This window comes from Dipodomys merriami, unplaced genomic scaffold (assembly GCF_024711535.1).
Source record: "Dipodomys merriami isolate MVZ:Mamm:240054 unplaced genomic scaffold, mDipMer1.0.p SCAF_13, whole genome shotgun sequence".
In the NCBI taxonomy this organism is placed as follows: domain Eukaryota; kingdom Metazoa; phylum Chordata; class Mammalia; order Rodentia; family Heteromyidae; genus Dipodomys; species Dipodomys merriami.
In genome coordinates this window covers 36,902,505-36,919,871 of record NW_027202604.1, presented here as the reverse complement: position 1 = coordinate 36,919,871, position 17,367 = coordinate 36,902,505, and the positions used below count along the sequence as shown (strand labels likewise).

At 43.9% G+C, this 17,367-nt stretch overlaps 1 protein-coding gene across 5 annotated transcripts in view; it reads left to right on the top strand.

Annotated features, from left to right (window-relative positions):
- LOC138824778 (SLIT-ROBO Rho GTPase-activating protein 3) overlaps positions 1-17,367 on the top strand; it is a 195,941-nt gene that overhangs the window by 148,193 nt on the left and 30,381 nt on the right. For 2 of the 5 annotated variants that reach the window (XM_070019011.1, XM_070019015.1), the window contains exons 10-12: positions 2,465-2,549; positions 8,861-8,888; positions 11,448-11,534. In XM_070019011.1, coding sequence (XP_069875112.1) covers positions 2,465-2,549; positions 8,861-8,888; positions 11,448-11,534 — 200 coding nt within the window. Of the gene's footprint in view, positions 1-2,464; positions 2,550-8,860; positions 8,889-11,447; positions 11,535-13,875; positions 13,979-17,367 lie in introns of all 5 variants that reach the window. The other 3 variants (XM_070019014.1, XM_070019016.1, XM_070019012.1) reach the window with 2 other exon arrangements.

Genomic DNA, 17,367 nt, shown 5'->3' with positions numbered 1-17,367 from the left:
TCTGCCAAAGCATGAGTTCCAAGTTCATGATTAGAACTTTACCCTAAGGAGACTCAAAAGAATGATGGACAAAAGCCTGCTTACACAATAGTTCTTCTATTTAAAACCAGAGGGTTTTCAGTATGATAGGAGGCATCTTTGAAAAGCTTTGGGTCAGTAGTTACCAAATTGAAACATTCCTGTGAAATTTGAGATGCCTGTTTAAAAACGTAGGCATTGCTGGGCACCGGTGGCTCACACCTGTAATCCTTGCTACTCAGGAGGCTGAGATCTGAGGATCAGGGTTCAAAGCCAGCCCAGGCAGGAAACTCCGTCAAACTCTTATCTCCAATAAACCATCAGAAAACTGGAAGTGGCACTGTAGCTCAAGTGGTAGAGCACTAGCCTTGAGCTGAAGAGCTGAGGCCCAGAGTTCAAGCCCCACAACCGATTAAAAAAAAACAAAACAAAAACACAGGCATTTAGACAACCCCCTCCCTGAGATGGGGCTCTAGACATTTACCTGCTTCTGGGTCTCTGTGGTCCCTTCCTAGGTGAGACGTGAGGGCTTAGACTACAGGTATTGCAGAATCTGCTAGGTGATGAAGTTTCCAGTCAATCATCTGCCCACACTTGGAGACATACCACGAGTCTACTTATTTTACACCAAGGACCACGTGGAAGCCTGGAAATGGTCAACATTCTGTCCTACGTCACAGTGAGGAGTTACAGTCCTGGAAGCATTCTAATGCTTGTACAGTTTGTTCCCTAAGGTCCTGAGGAGGCCCGTGTGTGTGTGTGTGTGTGTGTGTGTGTGTGTGTGTGTCTGTGTGTGTGTGTGTGTGTGTGTGTGTGTGTGTGTGTGTGTGTGTACTATCAGGGGTTCTACTTGTGTGTGTGTGTGTGTGTGTGTGTGTGTGTGTGTGTGTGTGTGTGTGTGTGTGTGTGTGTGTGTGTGTGTGTGTACTATCAGGGGTTCTACAAACATCCAGGAAGTGTCTCTTCCAACAAGCAAGGATCTAGATCTCCAGAGATAAGAAGAAACTGGGAAGAGGAGAGAAGAACATAGCTATGAAGAACATAGCTATCCAGCCAACCAGTCATGCCAGAATACCACTGGGATTGGCAATGTGAACAACCCCAATTTAATTTGTGTGTACGTCAGCTGCCTTCCCCAAGAGCCTTTCCTTGCGTCTGCCTTGCACAGGAAGAGGGTGGCATTGGAGACATTGCTCCGCAGGGGTCCTGGTCTTCCACAGCTGGCATCACTCTGCCCCTGTGAGCACACACTGATCCAAGTAGTTCATTGGATTTCTGGGTGAGAGATTGTCTGGTAGATTGGAGCTGTCATACCTACCTCCTTGCCTTCCTTCTCAGACCTTCTGCAGTTGCCATGTTCTTTTGCTGGCCAAGCCATTCTCCTCCCTCTCAGAAGCTCAAATGCAGTGATTTCTGCCCAGTCTGCCTAGATTCCCAGTCCATAGTTTGTGTTTAGTTGGCGTTTTGCTTACCTTGCGGTTCATAGGGGCTGTCTTGGTCTCTGTGTCTCATGAGGCGGGGGATCGGTTCAATTCTCAGCCCAAAAGCATTTCACAGAGCCACAAAGGCATCCCCGTTAGGGCTTTGGATGGGACTGGGGAGCAGAAGCTGTTTTGTTCTCCAGATGGCACTCCATCCCTTGGTGCTACTCTGCAGTGCTCTGAGCTTGGCAAGAACTGTGACCTAGCTAGGACCTGGCCTGGCCTGCTATTGGCTTTCCGTGGCAACTGGGCAAAATCATTTTCTTGTGCTTGCGTCCTTGTCTCATCCATACAAAGAGAAAAACCTATTACCCAGTACAGGCTTGAGCTTCTTTTAACTGGAACATCTCTTAGCAGCATTGAAGAGCTCTTACTCCTTCAGAGCTAGGCAGATGAAAGAAAGACTTGTTTCATGGCTTCTCCCTGGCAGCTCTCAGGCTTCAGCTTCAGGGGCCCCTGGATAGTCCTCATCTTTATTGCTATTGGCCCAGAAGCACAGCTGAGCTTTGATGACCAAAGAAGTGTTTTGCCTTGTATGGAGGGCTGCCCTCACCTGACAAAAGCTGCCTTCATTGCTGCCATTACCCTAGGTTTCCTTTGTGTTTCTGAACCCTACCTGAAAGGCCTGGAGTCCCCCCAAGGACTAAGTAGCCACTCAGCAGAGTTTGGAACAGGCACAAAGGCCTCTATTTCCCATTCCAGGTCCCTGAGTCTGGCCTGATTTTCCTTTGGCCTCCCCACCACAGAGGTCAATTCTGGAAGCAGGGACCTCATTGCTAGGGAGGTGGTACTACAAAAAAAAGTTACATTTTTACATTTCTACATTTGAAGTGAAAGTAAAACATTCATTAAAGTGAAAGCATCTAACAATTAGGTTAATGATTTAGCCAAATAAAAATGACAAATGCATCCACATGTCACTATTTTACTGCAAGTATGACTGTTTGGTGCCTCGTGTCTTACAGAAATTTAAAGAATATGTGAATGGCAGTAACCTCATCACCAAGCTACAGGCCAAGCATGACTTACTCAAACAGACTTTGGGTGAAGGTGAGTCTGGGAGTGGGGGTCCCTGGTGGGGTTGTGTCTTCCACTGGATCTTCTGATGGCCTTGAATTTGTTGAGCAGCTTAAACTTATGAGCTTGAACTGCTTAAACTGTGCACTTAGCAACGTGAGGCCTGGTGGTGCTGGACCTACCTGCCACACTGGGAATGTTGAGAAAATTTATTGAGTGCAGAGCTGAGATGGAGGCAGTCTAGCTGCAGAAAATCAAAGGCAACCAACCACAAGCCTTAGTTTAGTCTGGGAAGTATCCGAAGCCAAGTGATAGACATGCTATGATAGGCAGGTATTCATATCCAAGGGCCCTGGCCTAGGTCGATGTTGTTGAGCAGATAAAGGAGTACTAACAGAAACAGAGTGCCTGGCCAGTGTTCAAGGCCAGAAAAGGAAAATCCGTACATGTAAGGTAGGACTTAGTCCTTAAAGGAGCAGGGGACTAAGCTTCAAGGTGGAGAAGAGCTAATTGCAATGACCTTTTCCTTCATCTTTGTCTCTGCCTACCCATCCTGACATGTCAGCATTGGACCACATTTGGTAGGATGGGGGACTATAGAGAGGTGTAGATAATGGGCAGAAATAAAACAGGAAGAATAGTGCAATGGGAAAGGAAGCGACAGAAAGTCCAAGAACTGCCCTAAGTAAATGTATGCATACATATATACGTATATATGTATGTATGTGTACATATATATGTATATATGCATATTTTGGAGGGAGAGTAAGTGTGACAAGGCAACTTCCAAAACTAGCAATAAGAGTTGGTTTTTATGGTGCTAAGGCTGGGGGTTGTTTCTCATGAACAATGTAATGAAAGCCAAGCCCTATGAGCTTGTGGCTACTGTGTATTTTAAAACCAGATTATCTGGGTTTAGAAAACTAGATGCTCTTTAAAAAAATAAAATCTAGATGAATCCTTGGCCTGGGAGGAAAAAGTATTCTGTCCAGCTCCCCCCTGAGCATTATCAGATGCAACCTCTCATTTCTGTCCTTGCCTGGATGGCCTTAATGAAATAATAATATTTTGGTTGGCATAACTCCTAGTTTGGGGTCCTCCAATTTCATTTAGCCTGTAACCATGTCTTGCTCAGAGATGTGATTAATCTGATCTCCCTTCTCTGAGGTTTGAGCTGCTTATTAACAACAAAAGTTCCAGGAAAAAATATAGCTTCACAAGTATCAGAGCATCTAAGAGCCACCTAGGGTCTCCATAATGCCATTTTTCTAGTGAGATGGCTATGGAAAAGCCCAGTGTACTGCCTTTGACAAATGGAATGGGTCTTATTAGACTGGACAGTTTGAGAGAAGTCTCTTAATGAGCCTTTTATTTTAAAACAATTTTAGATATGCAGAGAAATTGGAAAGATACTACAAAGTTCCCATATTCTCATTACCCAGTTTTCTCTGAATTAACATCTTATATTCTATGTGTATTTGTCACAATTAATGAGCATTTTTAGTGATACATTTTTATTATTAACTAATGTGAATAAATTACTGGGTGATTAGAGTCTCACAGATTTTTTTCTGGCCCTTCTTGGGCTGACTTCTAATCTTGATCCTCAGACCTCAGCCTTCTGAATAGCTAAAATGACAGGTGTGATTTTCTGGTGCCTAGCTTCATTATTCATTTTTATACATCTACTACACAATGAAGGTATTTTAGGGTTCTCAGGGATAATATCCTTTATATGCTTTATGTCTTCTGAGAGCTATTTTCTATTAGGAGGGATGAAGTAGAAACTATGTAAATGAACAAAGCAATATAGAACAAAGCAATACTTAAACTACCTTATATTTAAAAAGACTTTAAAAATGAAACAAAGTATCATGTTTAGTGCATCCATTTCTCTAAAGTGTTCTTTTGATAGCATAACTCAAGGCAAGTACAAGTTAAAGGAAGCACAAGATCTTTCAGATCACTTATATTTACAAGTGAATTTTTTAATGCACCTAGAACATCTTGAACCTAGAACACACTGCTAGGTGCCCAACAATATGATATGCTACTAGCATACCTTGGGAGTAAGAGTTAACATTCTATTCTGCCCTTGTCTATTGCCGTGCCATTTCATTGGTTAGAGATTTCTCAGTTTATCATCACCTCTGAGTCTTGTATCTATGACTTTTTATTGCTCTGGGGTCTGAGTATTCTGTAAGCTCCAGGCTTTAACCCAAGATGTGGGTGTTTTCAATTTACTGAAATCCCTCAAGGATGAATAGTGCATTGTCTATGAAAGGGATGGAGCTTCACTTTTTCAGGCCAAAAGATACTAGGACCAGAAAATCTGTAGGAAATGACTGATGTGCCAGTTATTTTACAGATAGATAGATAGATAGATAGATAGATAGATAGACAGACAGACAGACAGACAGACAGACAGACAGACAGACAGACAGACAGACAGACAGACAGACAGACAGACAGACAGACAGACAGACAGACCGACCGACCGACCTCAAGTGTTCTGATAAGGTTAAGAACAGGGCTTTAAAACAATTCTCACGAGTTTTAGATGTTGAGATCCCATGTTCTTATAGAATAGGTGATAGGGTTCTTGAGTGCTAGAGAGCAGGAGACTGAGAGGTAGCATCTGAGATTCCTTGCCAGAGAGGCTGCCTTGGTGTGCTGGTGTTCCATTCCATGCCCTAAAGCCTTTGTTTCCATCCTCCTCTTCTTTCCTTCCTGTTCCTCTCAGTCCTGTGAACAGATGAGGTCCCACCTTCACAGTGTAGCAAATACACCCACTACCAGTAACAGGCATTTATGGTCTTTACCAAGTGTGACATGTTGAGCACTGATTATGTGTGCTATAGTTTTACATGACAGTGGGTAAGACTGCACCATCACCACCACAAACATGACAAATGCATCACTACAAGGACATTATGGGAGCTGAGTGATAGGCATTTTTCAGCTCTATTACTGTCTTATGGGAACCACAGTATGTATAGGGTCAAACTTTGACTAAAATGTCATTTTGCAGCCCATAACCATACTGAGTAAAGAATTAATTTGTAGCTGGTGGCTCACGCCTGTAATCCTAGCTGCTCAGGAGGCTGAAATCTGAGGATCATGATTCAAAGCCAGCAAAGTCCGTGAGACTCTTTATTTCCAATAAACCACTAGAAAACAAGTGGTGCTGAGGCTCAAGTGGTAGAGCGCTCACCTTGAGCTGAAGAGCTGAGGGATAGCGCCCAAGCAGAGTTCAAGTCCCATGACCGACCAAAAAAAAAAAAAAAGATAGAAAGAAAAAAAGAATTAATTTGTGAGAAGTGTCGTGATTGACAAGTTTCGGCTGATATATAGAGCCATTATTATATATGAGGGGCATTGGGACAGAAGGTCTGCTATCAGAGGTGGTGTCTCAGCAGAGCAGGAAAGCCAAGAAGGTGTCAGCCATGTGAGAAAAGAAAAGGGAAAGAGAGCAACATCTGCAGTCAAGAAAGGATATGGTAAGTTAGAACTAATGAATGGCAGTGCTACTGGGCCACAGCAAGTTCACAGAAGAGTGGGTGGTTTGGGAATCAAGAGGAAGTGGAACAGGAAGTGGCTTCTGGAATCTACTGTCTGTAGAGACAGTCAGCTGTTGCTCTGAGAGGATGTGTGGATTTCATAGCCAGTGTTTCCTCTGAAACAATCCCAGGCCATTTTTGGACCCCTTTCATGGGATGCCATTGGCTCTACAGGAGGTCTTGGGTGTGTGTGAAAACTTAACCCAAATTGGTGTCTCCTAGGACTTTACTGCAGAATCTAGACTAGCAAATTAAGTAGAAAAATATTGCCTGTTATACCTAACTTCCCCACTTTTTATGCTTTTTGCTGTTTGGTTCAAGTTCAACCCACTGCAGTTACTTTGTAACTACTGGTAACTTTGGTTAAGAATTAAGGAACTGTGTGCCAGTTCATTCCAAGTTCAGGTTATTCTCTTCCCCTTCTCATTTCTTTCTCTCTGCAGCCCCATGCTGCCTTGTTTTCAATAGGGGGAAAAGTGCTTGCTCTTTATGCATGTGTGTGCCAGTCCTGGGGCTTAAATTCAGGGGGCCTGAGCACTGTCCCTGAGAATTTTTGCTCCAGGCTAGCACTCTGTCACTTCAACCATAGTTCTGAGTAGCAGTTCATGCTCTTAGAAGTCCCTTGGGCTAGAGGCTTTGCTCACATGGCACAGTGACAGCCAAACAAGCTTTCTGATGAAGGAAAAGTCTTGAGTTAAAATCCTTGTACCTCCAAAGGAAAATTTTAAAAAGATATTCCTTCTTAAGGAGTGTAGGGAGAGTGGTAAAGAGGATGAGTTTGATAAGGATGCATTGTATGTCTGTATTGAACTATCAAGAAACGATCCTTATACAATTAATGTATGCTACAGATAACCATCCGTCCATCATCTATCCATCCATCCATCTATCTATCCATCCATCCATACATACATACATACATACATACATACATACATGCAAGTCCCATCTTGCCAGTGCTGTGTAGGATTTTAGAATCTAGAGCTATACTGCTTAGAGAAGAAGTCACTGGCCACATGTGACTACTAGACACTCTAAACATTGATTAAGATGTCAGAAACATTCATTGAAATGAATAAAACAAACCTGAGGTTTGGAAGAGCTAGTATACCCAGAATATAAAATACCTTACTAGATTTTTATATTGATGCATATTGAAATGATACTATTTATTGATATGTTAGGTCAAATATTAAAAAATTAACCTCACTTGTTTCTCTTTATTTTTTATAATACAGCTACTAAATACAAGCTACTGGCTTGCAGTATAGTTCTGTTGGCCAGCACTGGCCTAGAGGTTCTCAGCTAGAGGAAGATATTTCCTTCTGGGGGCAGAGAACATACATGATGGTATTTTAAATATGCAGTAATGGAACAACAAATATTCATTCAACAAATAGTTTTGAATACATACTTTATGCCAGGAAATATGTATTTGATAATATATACAAAATATTATATAATACATAAAAACATTATATGTGTCATAGCAGTTTTAAGCACAGATGTGATTCTTTCTCTCATAGACATAATGTTCTATGTTCATGGAGATAGGCTGGTAGTAGACAAGTAAAATCAATGATAATCAGGGACATGAAGTAGGGAGAGGTGCTGAAAGGGAGCCAGTGTCCACTTCAGGGGGATACAGCTATGGAGCCAGCTTTTCAGCTGAAACCCCAAAGATAAGCAGGAGCCAGACCTGCAAGCATCAGGCAGGAGAACCCCAGGCAGCAAATGCAGAGGCTTCTTTGAAGAATGTACAGAAGACAAGTAGAGCATTGCATTCCAAGAGAGTGCGGTCCACACCAATGGAATGGTCAGAGTAATAGAATAGATCTCAAAGGGTTCTGGAAGACATTATGAGGCTTTCATTTTATCTTGTGTTCGGGAAGGTATGCTAAACAAGTGGATTTATAGGGTATGATTCAAAGTTCAAAAGTACTTCTCTGACTGCTGAGTTATGGCTGGAGTGTAGCAGAATAGGAAATCCAGTTAAAAGAAAAAGAAAAAGAGATGATGGTGACCTGGACCAAGATGTTGAGAAGGAGGGAAGTGGGTGGATTTAAGAAGGAAAGCGTTTTTAAGGCGAGTGGTGGCCCGTTTACTGAAAGGATGAAGAAGACTTGGTTAGGAGTAGGTTTGAGGCAGGTAGACAGAGTACTTTGCAGAGCACTGAGGTGTGAGAGACTAAGAGAGCAATTGGGTAAAGAAACTGTGGACATCCATACAGTGGCTATCAGTAAATCACAAAAAAGAGTGGTACTGAGTGCTGGTGGCTCACACCTGTAATCCTAGATTACAAATCTCAGAAGGCTGAGATCTGAGCATTTGAGGTTCAAAGCCAGAGGGGACAGACTGATATCACTAATTAGCCAGCCAAAAAGCCCAAACTGGAGGTAGAGGTAGATAGAGGTGGGGCTCAAGTAGCGATCACCAGTTGTGATTGCCAGTGCAAAGCTTGAAGTACAAAATCTAGAACCAGCAACCCCCACCCTGCCAAAAACCAAACGAGCGAGTAACAAAAATCATGCTATCTGGATGAATTTCAGAAACGCCTTAAGTGAAGGAAACCAGATGCAGAAGACTTCACATTAAATAATTTTGTGTATAATAATGTGCAGGCAAACTTTCCCAGTGGTTCCAGGGGCAGGAGGTGGGAACAGAGTGACTCTAAGTGGGTACAAAGAATCTTCGTTTGGTTTTTGTTTTAAGGAGATGATGAATGTTCTGTGTAGGTAAAAAAAACAAAACAAAACAATTAAACATCATATACTTTTCCCCCAGGAGAGAGAGCAGAATGCGGCACCACCAGGTGAGAGCTGGAGGACCTTGTTTTCTTGTTCCAGCTGCCTGAGGTCTGAGCGGGATGAGGTGGGGGAGAGGAGGGTAACGGGTTACCAGACGTTGGGGGCGGGGGAGGCTCACTGTTGCATGCCCTGTCCTGGAATTAGACTGATATAGCTGCACCCCCAGGCTGCACATGGGGGTCCTTTGCTGAGGATCAGTCATGCATTTCACCCTTGCACTGTGGGCTCAGTGGGAGGGTAAAATGGAGTCTGGGATGGCCAGTGGAGGGTAGAGGCTGTCGGGTGGCTGTTTCCCTCTCTCCTTTCTGTTCCATGGCTGCTGAGCACACTGCCTAGGCTCGGTGGCCGGGCCCACCCTGGGCCCCTCTGCCAAGGCCTTGGGTTTGGCTGGGATTGCTCACAGCTAGGCACACGCATGCGCGTACACACAGTTGTGTGCCTGAACACCTGCACTGCCCACAAACCCGCTCTGCCCACACCCTAGCTTGGATGAGGCTGACAGAGAAAGTTAACACACGGGGACTTCTGCTTCCTCCCTCTCCAGCTTGTTCGGCATTTATTTCCCTTTGTGCTTTTCCCTGAGCAGACCAGAACCAGTGAGCACTTTCCATTGAGCCGCTGAGAGCGGCAAGCTGGCTTGCCCCTCCTTTCAGAGAGTCTGGCTCTTGAAGCAGGTGTCACCACCCAGGGATGATGTCCCAGCCAGAGCTCTCGTGCTGCCCGATGCGAATCCTGCTGCTGGACCCAAGGCCAGCAAGCCCGCTGCACTTTGCCCTGGGTGGCTGTTTGGAGCTACTTTTTGCCTCACTCTCTGAGCCCAGGGGACAATGTTCCTTCCTTCCCCACAAATGCTTTCCAAGAGCCCAATATCCTAGAAAGCTGTCCTACTTGGCAAAAAAAAAAAAAAGCAATGTAAAACCCTAATTCTCCCCAGCTTCTTGGGAAGGGAGCGAGTGAGGCAGAGGCTTTCTGTGTGCTGGGTCCAGAGACACAGCCTCTCCAGAAATGCAGCCTGTGCACTATTCCTCTGGGACAAGGTAACAGGGAACATGAGGGTGATTCACGCCAGGCGAGGGACTTCCCACAGAGGCAGCAGCAGATGTGCAGGGTCACGTTCGAAGAACCTTTCAGAAACAAACTTGTTATTGTTCCTTTTTCTCTGGCAAGAAGTTGTTGTTATAGTCCCTCCAAACAAGAGAAGCCATATTTTACACTGAAGGCTGTAAATAGCAAAAACAGATGGGGGACCAATGGAGCCATTGCTCCCAGGAAGCAGAGCATGAGGAGATGGTTCAAGCAAAATCTGGGAGAAGAGATCTATGATCCATCCCCTTGGCTGGGCTTCACGCTGTATCTCAGGGAAAAGCTAAGGACAGACTTTTCTTTTCTTTTTTTTTTTTTTAATAAACCCCTCTGAGATGTGTCTTCCACACCCTCTTTGACTTAGGGCCTGGGAAAGCCGTGCTCAGATTAGTAGACCTCCCACTTAGATATCCTGCACTAAACCGAGGACCTTGTCCAATGCTCTCTTGGCTCCTGGCCAAGTTCACAAGCAACTTTGTTACTAAAGTAAAAGCTTCCCTTTACCTCCAAAAGTCATTCTTTAAAGAGTGGACCTCACTGCCAACTTGGAAGTGGTTTGAAAATGAACCTGCAAGGCTTTGAGTGATGTGTCTCTATTCTCTAGCCCTCTGTGTCTTCCACAGACTCACACATGGTGAGCTCATCTGAGACCCATTATTTGGGCAAATTCCCTCAGACAAGTTGCTCTTGACCTTATATGGATGGACTGGTTTTTGCATATGGTCTGCAACATGTTATATTTTCTCATGCTTAAAGACCTTATCTTTGAATGGCCCAAATTCTTAATAGCCCTGAAATTTAGGCTGGCCAGATATGAAAATACACTTAAAAAGTATATTGTCATCTGGGTGTGGTAGGGTACTCTTATAATCCCAGCATTTTGGAAGCAGAAGCAGGAAGATCAAGTCTAGCTTGGACCCTGTCTCAAAACACCAAAGGCTAGGGGTATAGGTTAGAGATAGAATGCTTATGTAACGTATGCAAGTACAAGACCCTGGGTTTACTCCTCAGCACCATGAAAAAGGAAAAGGATATTGTAAATGGACAAGCAAGATGAAAAGAAGAAGTTTTATTAAGCTTCAAAGGAACTTTGGCTTTCCTGACTTAGGTTGACATAGTCCTATGGTCTAGATTAGAGGTAAAATCATTTGACAGTGTGTCCAGATGTGATAAAGTTCACACCCAGGCACAGCCTCCAAGAGCTGGACTGCCACTCGGCTCAATGGTGTTGCCACCATTTTGGCTATTGATACCACATTGATTGGGTTGCCCAAAGAAATTCTTAATTACCATTCTTTTTGACAGACTGATTTTGAGTCAACTCCTGTGTTGTCAACATATGCTGATTTTCATGTCTGGGTTGAAAGACAGAAAGGGGACATTGGTCTCTGGTTTCTCTTTCTTCCTCTCTGTGGCTTTCTCTGTTCCTGTTTTCCCTGCCTCTCTCTTTCTTTCCTTTTTTTTGCTCTGCAACTGAGCAGCAGAAGAGATGGAAGGCTTAGGCTGCCCCACTTTCCTTGGCTGAGCTGTCCCCCTGCTCCCCACTTTGTGCCCCACCCAGCATTTCAGTAAGTCGATACAGATTTGATATCATGCAAAGAGTTGGGATAGCTACGTTTCCTTGTCAGATTCCAGTCGGTGCCAGAGTATGGTGACAGAAAGAAATCCTAGTGGGATTAAAACTGCCCTTTGCTTTCTGGATTGGGCAGGAAAAAAATGAGAAAGCATATTCTATTATTGATTTCACTTTTTAAAAAAGTTTAAGCCCCAGAAATTTCTTAGGACTTAAACCCGCTAGTCGGGCATTCTAGGGATTTTGATACTGATTGTCTATTGTCTACACTAAGTCTATATTTGTGCCAGCCATATGAATTTACCAGATAATTCAGTGGTACTGCTGGCTGTTTTATGATGAAGTCACTTTCTCAGTTATACACTCACACTGGGACTTTGAGTAGGAAGAGCTGCCTGCTCCCCAGCTTCTATTATATTTTATTTCTGTGACCCCAGAACTGTTTCTTAATCTCACGTAGCCTCATTTGCCTTAAGGGTAAAATGGGTTTAGTAATTGCTTTCTACTGCAATACACTTGTTATAAGGTTATACAATGTGAGATAAAGAAATGATCTGGAAATGTCAAACATTAGGAAAACCAGGTGACAATGTTTGCTAGTGTCCTCAAATTATTCCATATTACCAAACTTAAAAAACATATATGCCCTTCAGTCACATTTTTGGCTTTTGCATTTGGAAATTCAAAAGCAGATCCATTGTATGAAATCTCACCTCTCTGTTACATATAGACATCTTCACAGAATAACTAGTTTTTGAAAAAGAAATGACATGGACTTAGCTAACCAAATTGTTATAGAGCCAATATGGGCTGGATATAATCTTGCCTGTTGTTTCTCCTCAAAATTTTTGGTCTGTGCTGTTATTTTGGTTCCATTGTTTGGACGGCATGCTATTTGGACTCAACTATGTCTTTACCAATGCATGGCCTTGGAGCTGGCAGCATTTGCTCAACACTCAGACACCTAGAAGAGGTTAGCTGGGGTTCCCTATGTGGCTGGGTTGGTGAAAGAGACATGTTCAATGAGCCCCCCAAAAAAGCCCTCACTTATCATGAGCAACTCCATGGTCCATAAGATTCTTGTCCAGTCACAGAGATCAGTCAAGACTAGGGGGACAGGTCTTTGCTTGTCACATGTAGATATTATTTGTGCCTAGCTGAATCTCCCTTGTTGCTTCCCAGATTTTGAACCACACCATTTGAAAATGAGCAGCTTCTCTTGGTTAGGGAACCTCCTACTAATTTTTAAAAGCCCTGTGTTCCAAAGGCTGGCAGAACTAAGTTAGGCCACTTTGGGTGATGGAATGAGCAAATAAGCCAACACAGGCATATGCATGGTGAAGAATTCTGGAAATGGGTCTAGTGTTTGTGGGTGTTTCATTGTTCCTGGTGAACTGTGGTGTAGTTTTCCTTCCCTGTGGGCAAGAGTGGAACATGGGGAATGGAGATCCTAAAGTAAAGCAAGACACTTTCAACCTGACCCCATCACAAAGATTGATGGGATAACTGAATCTTCATCTAGAAATGACAAGGTATACCAAGGCTTCATGACTGTGTGACCCAGTATGAAACACCCTGGCCTTGAGCCAAGATGACTACATTTCAGACCTGTCCATTCTGATCTTTGGGCCTCTGTTTCTGCCAGTAAAATAGGGCTCTAGACACAGAGTTGATAATATGTTAATGTGGAAAGGGAATTGAAAGTTTTTAAGTTGACTAAAGAACAAAGTATCACCATCCTGAGTCACCCAGGGACACCAGAAATGCTGCTGCCACCTCTCACTGTCACTTTCCTCATCTCTGGAGTGAGAGTAATTGTCTGTCTCTCAGATCAGTGAAATAGTGAGTAGTCAAGTCCATTTGGAATGCCAAGAGGCATTAGGAAGATGAGAGCCCTGCAACATTGGGAGTTGAGACTTAGTGATGGATTTCAGCCAAAATAATGAAAATTTCGAGTCATTGAAAGTGTCTTGCTTTCTTAAACTCCTGATGACATCTTTCTTCACTGATCCCCACCCTCCATCTGGTCAGCTCTGCAGGATGACAATCTCTGATTGGAGTTTTAGTGGTTTCTTGGACACATACTATCCCCTCTGCCCATAATTTGCAATGCATTTGTGTTATGTGAATGTTGATCCTGCTTGGCATTATGGGTAAATTTAGATCTCCTAAAACATCCAAAGGCCTTCAGATGGAACATTGGAACCAATGTGTTGGGGGGCCAGGGACTTCCATTTGCATTTTGTGTTCTCAATTATGGGTTTTAAGAGCATCTTCCTCAGTTGTGTGTTTATGTTGGTTGCTTTCTTGATTTCTTTTGTTCCATTTTCCCCTAGGCCCCCCTGTCTTCCCCCTAAACCACAGAAAATGAGGAGACCTAGGCCTCTTTCAGTGTATAGCCATAAACTCTTTAACGGCAGTATGGAAACGTTCATTAAGGTACTTTCTGGGGAGCCGTGGAGTCCGCAAATGCACCCAATGTAATGGCAGCCTCTCTTCTCCTCAGTTGACAGCCCTGTCCCAACAATAACCTGCATCCAGCCAGGCCCTCTTGAGCTAGCTTCTCACTAAACCTGGTGTTAACTTCAGTGAGGACTTTTCCTCAGAGCTGCTTTGCCTCAGGCCAGTTGCTCCTAAGTCCTGTCCATGATTCTCAGCCCTAGGGGGAAAGACCTGGTCAGTGAGGTCCAGGTGAGCTTGAACCATCAGTGTAGTAGTCCCAGCCAGCCATCTTCATCACTACAGTCCTAGTACTAGAGTAGTACGAGTCTAGTGCTACAGTCCTAGCACTAGAGGGGAAGTTGAGGAATCCCATCATGTAATGGCAACACTCATCATCCAAGATTGAGAGTAACACAGAGGAAAACCTGCAGGTCGACTGTTTCTATACAAGTGATTTTTTGTTTAGTTGAGCAAATTCTTGCAAATGAAACATGTGCAGTTTGTGTGAGAAAAGTTCCTCCTTTTGGATTTTTCTTCTTGTTAATTGATTTGGGAGCTGGCAGAATAGGATTCTAGGTTAACCCTTTATAGCAAACCTAAACTAAAACAAAACAAAACAAAAACCAGTAGGGTTTCAGCTTGCTGTTTCTCTTTTCTCGTTTCCTTGATGTGAAGGGTACAAAATCAAGCATCCCAGAGAGAATGGTTAAAGACTTAGATAGTGATGGAGTTGCCAAGAAAAGCAAGTGGGGGATACCTGAGGAATGGAGGTGCATTTTTAATATTACTTAAGGGGGTGGAAGAGGGAGACCTTGCCATTTATTTGAGGATCTTCATTAGCCAATGAAGATACTTTCTGCGGGAAAATAAAAGGCTCGTGTCAATCAGGCTCTAGGGCATTACTGATGATTTGGAATCATGAGGCTGCCCCTGCACCAGCTCTCTATCCCTCATCCTCAGACAGGGTGCATTACAGAACTTGCAGGACAGGAGAGGACAAATACAGGCATCAGTCTAAGGCATGGAAGAAGACAGGCAGGACTGCCTGCATCTCAGGACTGTCTCTGTCTATGGATTGACTGGTGGGGACAGACTGAGGGAGAGAGCTAATGAGGTAGCTTGAGTGGTAGAGCATTCGTCTAGCGTGTACAAGATTTTGAGTTTAAACTCCAGTACCACCAAGAGAAAAAATGGGGAAGAAGGAGAGTAGAAGAGTAGGACTTTAGTTGGAATTGTCCAGGGGCAGGAACAACAAGGGCTATTTTAGGGTGCCTAAGTGCACAACATAAAGGATTTCTAAAAGGAGGAGTCCCTCAGGGCACATCAGGAAAGAGGAACCATATGACCAAAACCCATGGCATAGGGTGGTGTCAAAGGATCCCACTCTCTGTTCACCTTCCCTTCTTTCTCATTCAACACAGCCTAGAAAGGACCAATTGTTTGCCCTCACAGAGCTCAGCGCAGAGCCTGGGATGTTTTCAGCATAAAAAAATGGAGAGATTAGAGCAAGATCTCAGAGAGTGCAGAGCAAGAAGAGCTGGGTGTGGTGCACCTGTAGCCTGGTGAGAGAAAGGAAAAGAATGGAGAGAAGAATGGGACAGAGGGAACCCTGAGGGGAGGGGCAGAAAGATCCAGAGCTCCCAGACAGGGATGCCTTCCCCGATTTGCTTTGGGCTTTGGAAATGGTCAGGGCACTTGGACATAATCAGCTCTTACCTAATAATATTTGATAGTTAGGTGTTGACAAATTAATGTGTAACTATAATTTGCCTTTATACCTCCTGAGTGGTACATCAGCGCTTACTCAACTATATGCGTGTTTGCCCTTTGCAAGGTAGTTAGCTAGGCAAGCCACCTTTGTATTTGAAGTATTATCCCACTGCTGCAATGGCTGTTTGCCAATCTTTAGAACCCATTGCATGGCCTTTTTCTTTTTTCTTTTTCTTTTTTGCCAGCCCTGGAGCCTGAATTTAGGGCCTGGGCTCTGTTTCTGAGCTGCTTTTGCTCAAGGCTAGCACTCTACCACTTGAGCCATCGCTCCACTTTTGGCTTGTTGTTGTTGTTGTTAATGTGGTACTAAGGAATCCAACCCAAGGCTTTGTGCATGCTAGGCAAGCACTCTACCACCAAGCCACATTCCCAGCCCAAATGCATGGCCTTTCTTATTGGTGTCAAAACTTTGTGGACACTTTGGGTTTTGGAGTACAAAGCTCCATTTGAAGCTTAGCTTTGTGACCCCACTAGTGGTACAAAATGGCAAGAGGGAGCTTGCTATGGAAAGTCCCACCTACCCGAGCAATGACAACCTCATTGGAATGTGTACAAAGTCTCCACTGGGGAAAAAGTAGTCATGTGGGAAAGGAAGGTGTATTTGTAAAGTCTGATTGCATCTCTTTATAGTCACACTCTACGTACATCACCTACCATCAGCAAAGTTCAGCACTTGAACTGTGTACCTACTGTGAACTGGTTCATCAAAGCTACATTCAGCACAGTTTTACTCTGAAGGATAATTAACTCTCAGAGAATGAAGAGCAGCATAGCAATTGTAATTTTCATGCTCTCTGAAAGTCATTCAAGTAAGAGTCCTTAACTTTTGAAAAATGACACCTGTGGAAAGACTTTCAGTCCAATCATACCACTGGCATGCCATAATCTGGGAAGCAGCCCAAAGTTAACTATAAGTGTTGTGAGAATTTTCTTGGGCTCTGCCTTGATCAGCCCTTACAAAATTCTTGTTTTTTATGTTTTTCTCCTCTTAGGCAGAAAGAGACACCATTTTGATTATGAAGGGGCTGGTGTGCACTCTCCACCTTGCCTCTATACAAAGGGAGTGGTAAGGGCTGGGAAGGTGGCTCAGTGGTAGAGCGCTTGCCTTGCATGCATGAGGCCCTGGGTTCGATTCCTCAGCACTACATAAGCAAAATGAAAAAAAAGCGGGAAGTGGCGCTGTGGCTCAAGTGGTAGAGCGCTAGCCTTGAGCTGAAAGGCTGAGGTACGGCACCCAGGCCCAGAGTTTAGACCCCGCGACTGGACTCCCCCCACCCCCCAAAAAAAGGAGTGGTAATTAATCTACATCATGAATGTGGGATGAGGATAGAATGAACAAATGTATGTTAGAGAGCAATGGCCAGCCCATAGTAAGTCTGGGCAGTTGTCATTGTTATTAATTTAGGACATTGCTTCTAGAGTCCCACTGCACCAGGCTGTTGGTCAGTATGGGATTCAGTTGTTAAGCCAATGTGACAGTAAGCAGGGGATTCCAATTGTTGAGATGTGACTGCAGCTGGAATTTACACATCTCTTGGGTTCTGAGCTCAGCCGCCTCACGGAGCCTGATGGAGAACCTGTCTCCAACCCCAGAACTTCGGCCACATGGCAAGAAG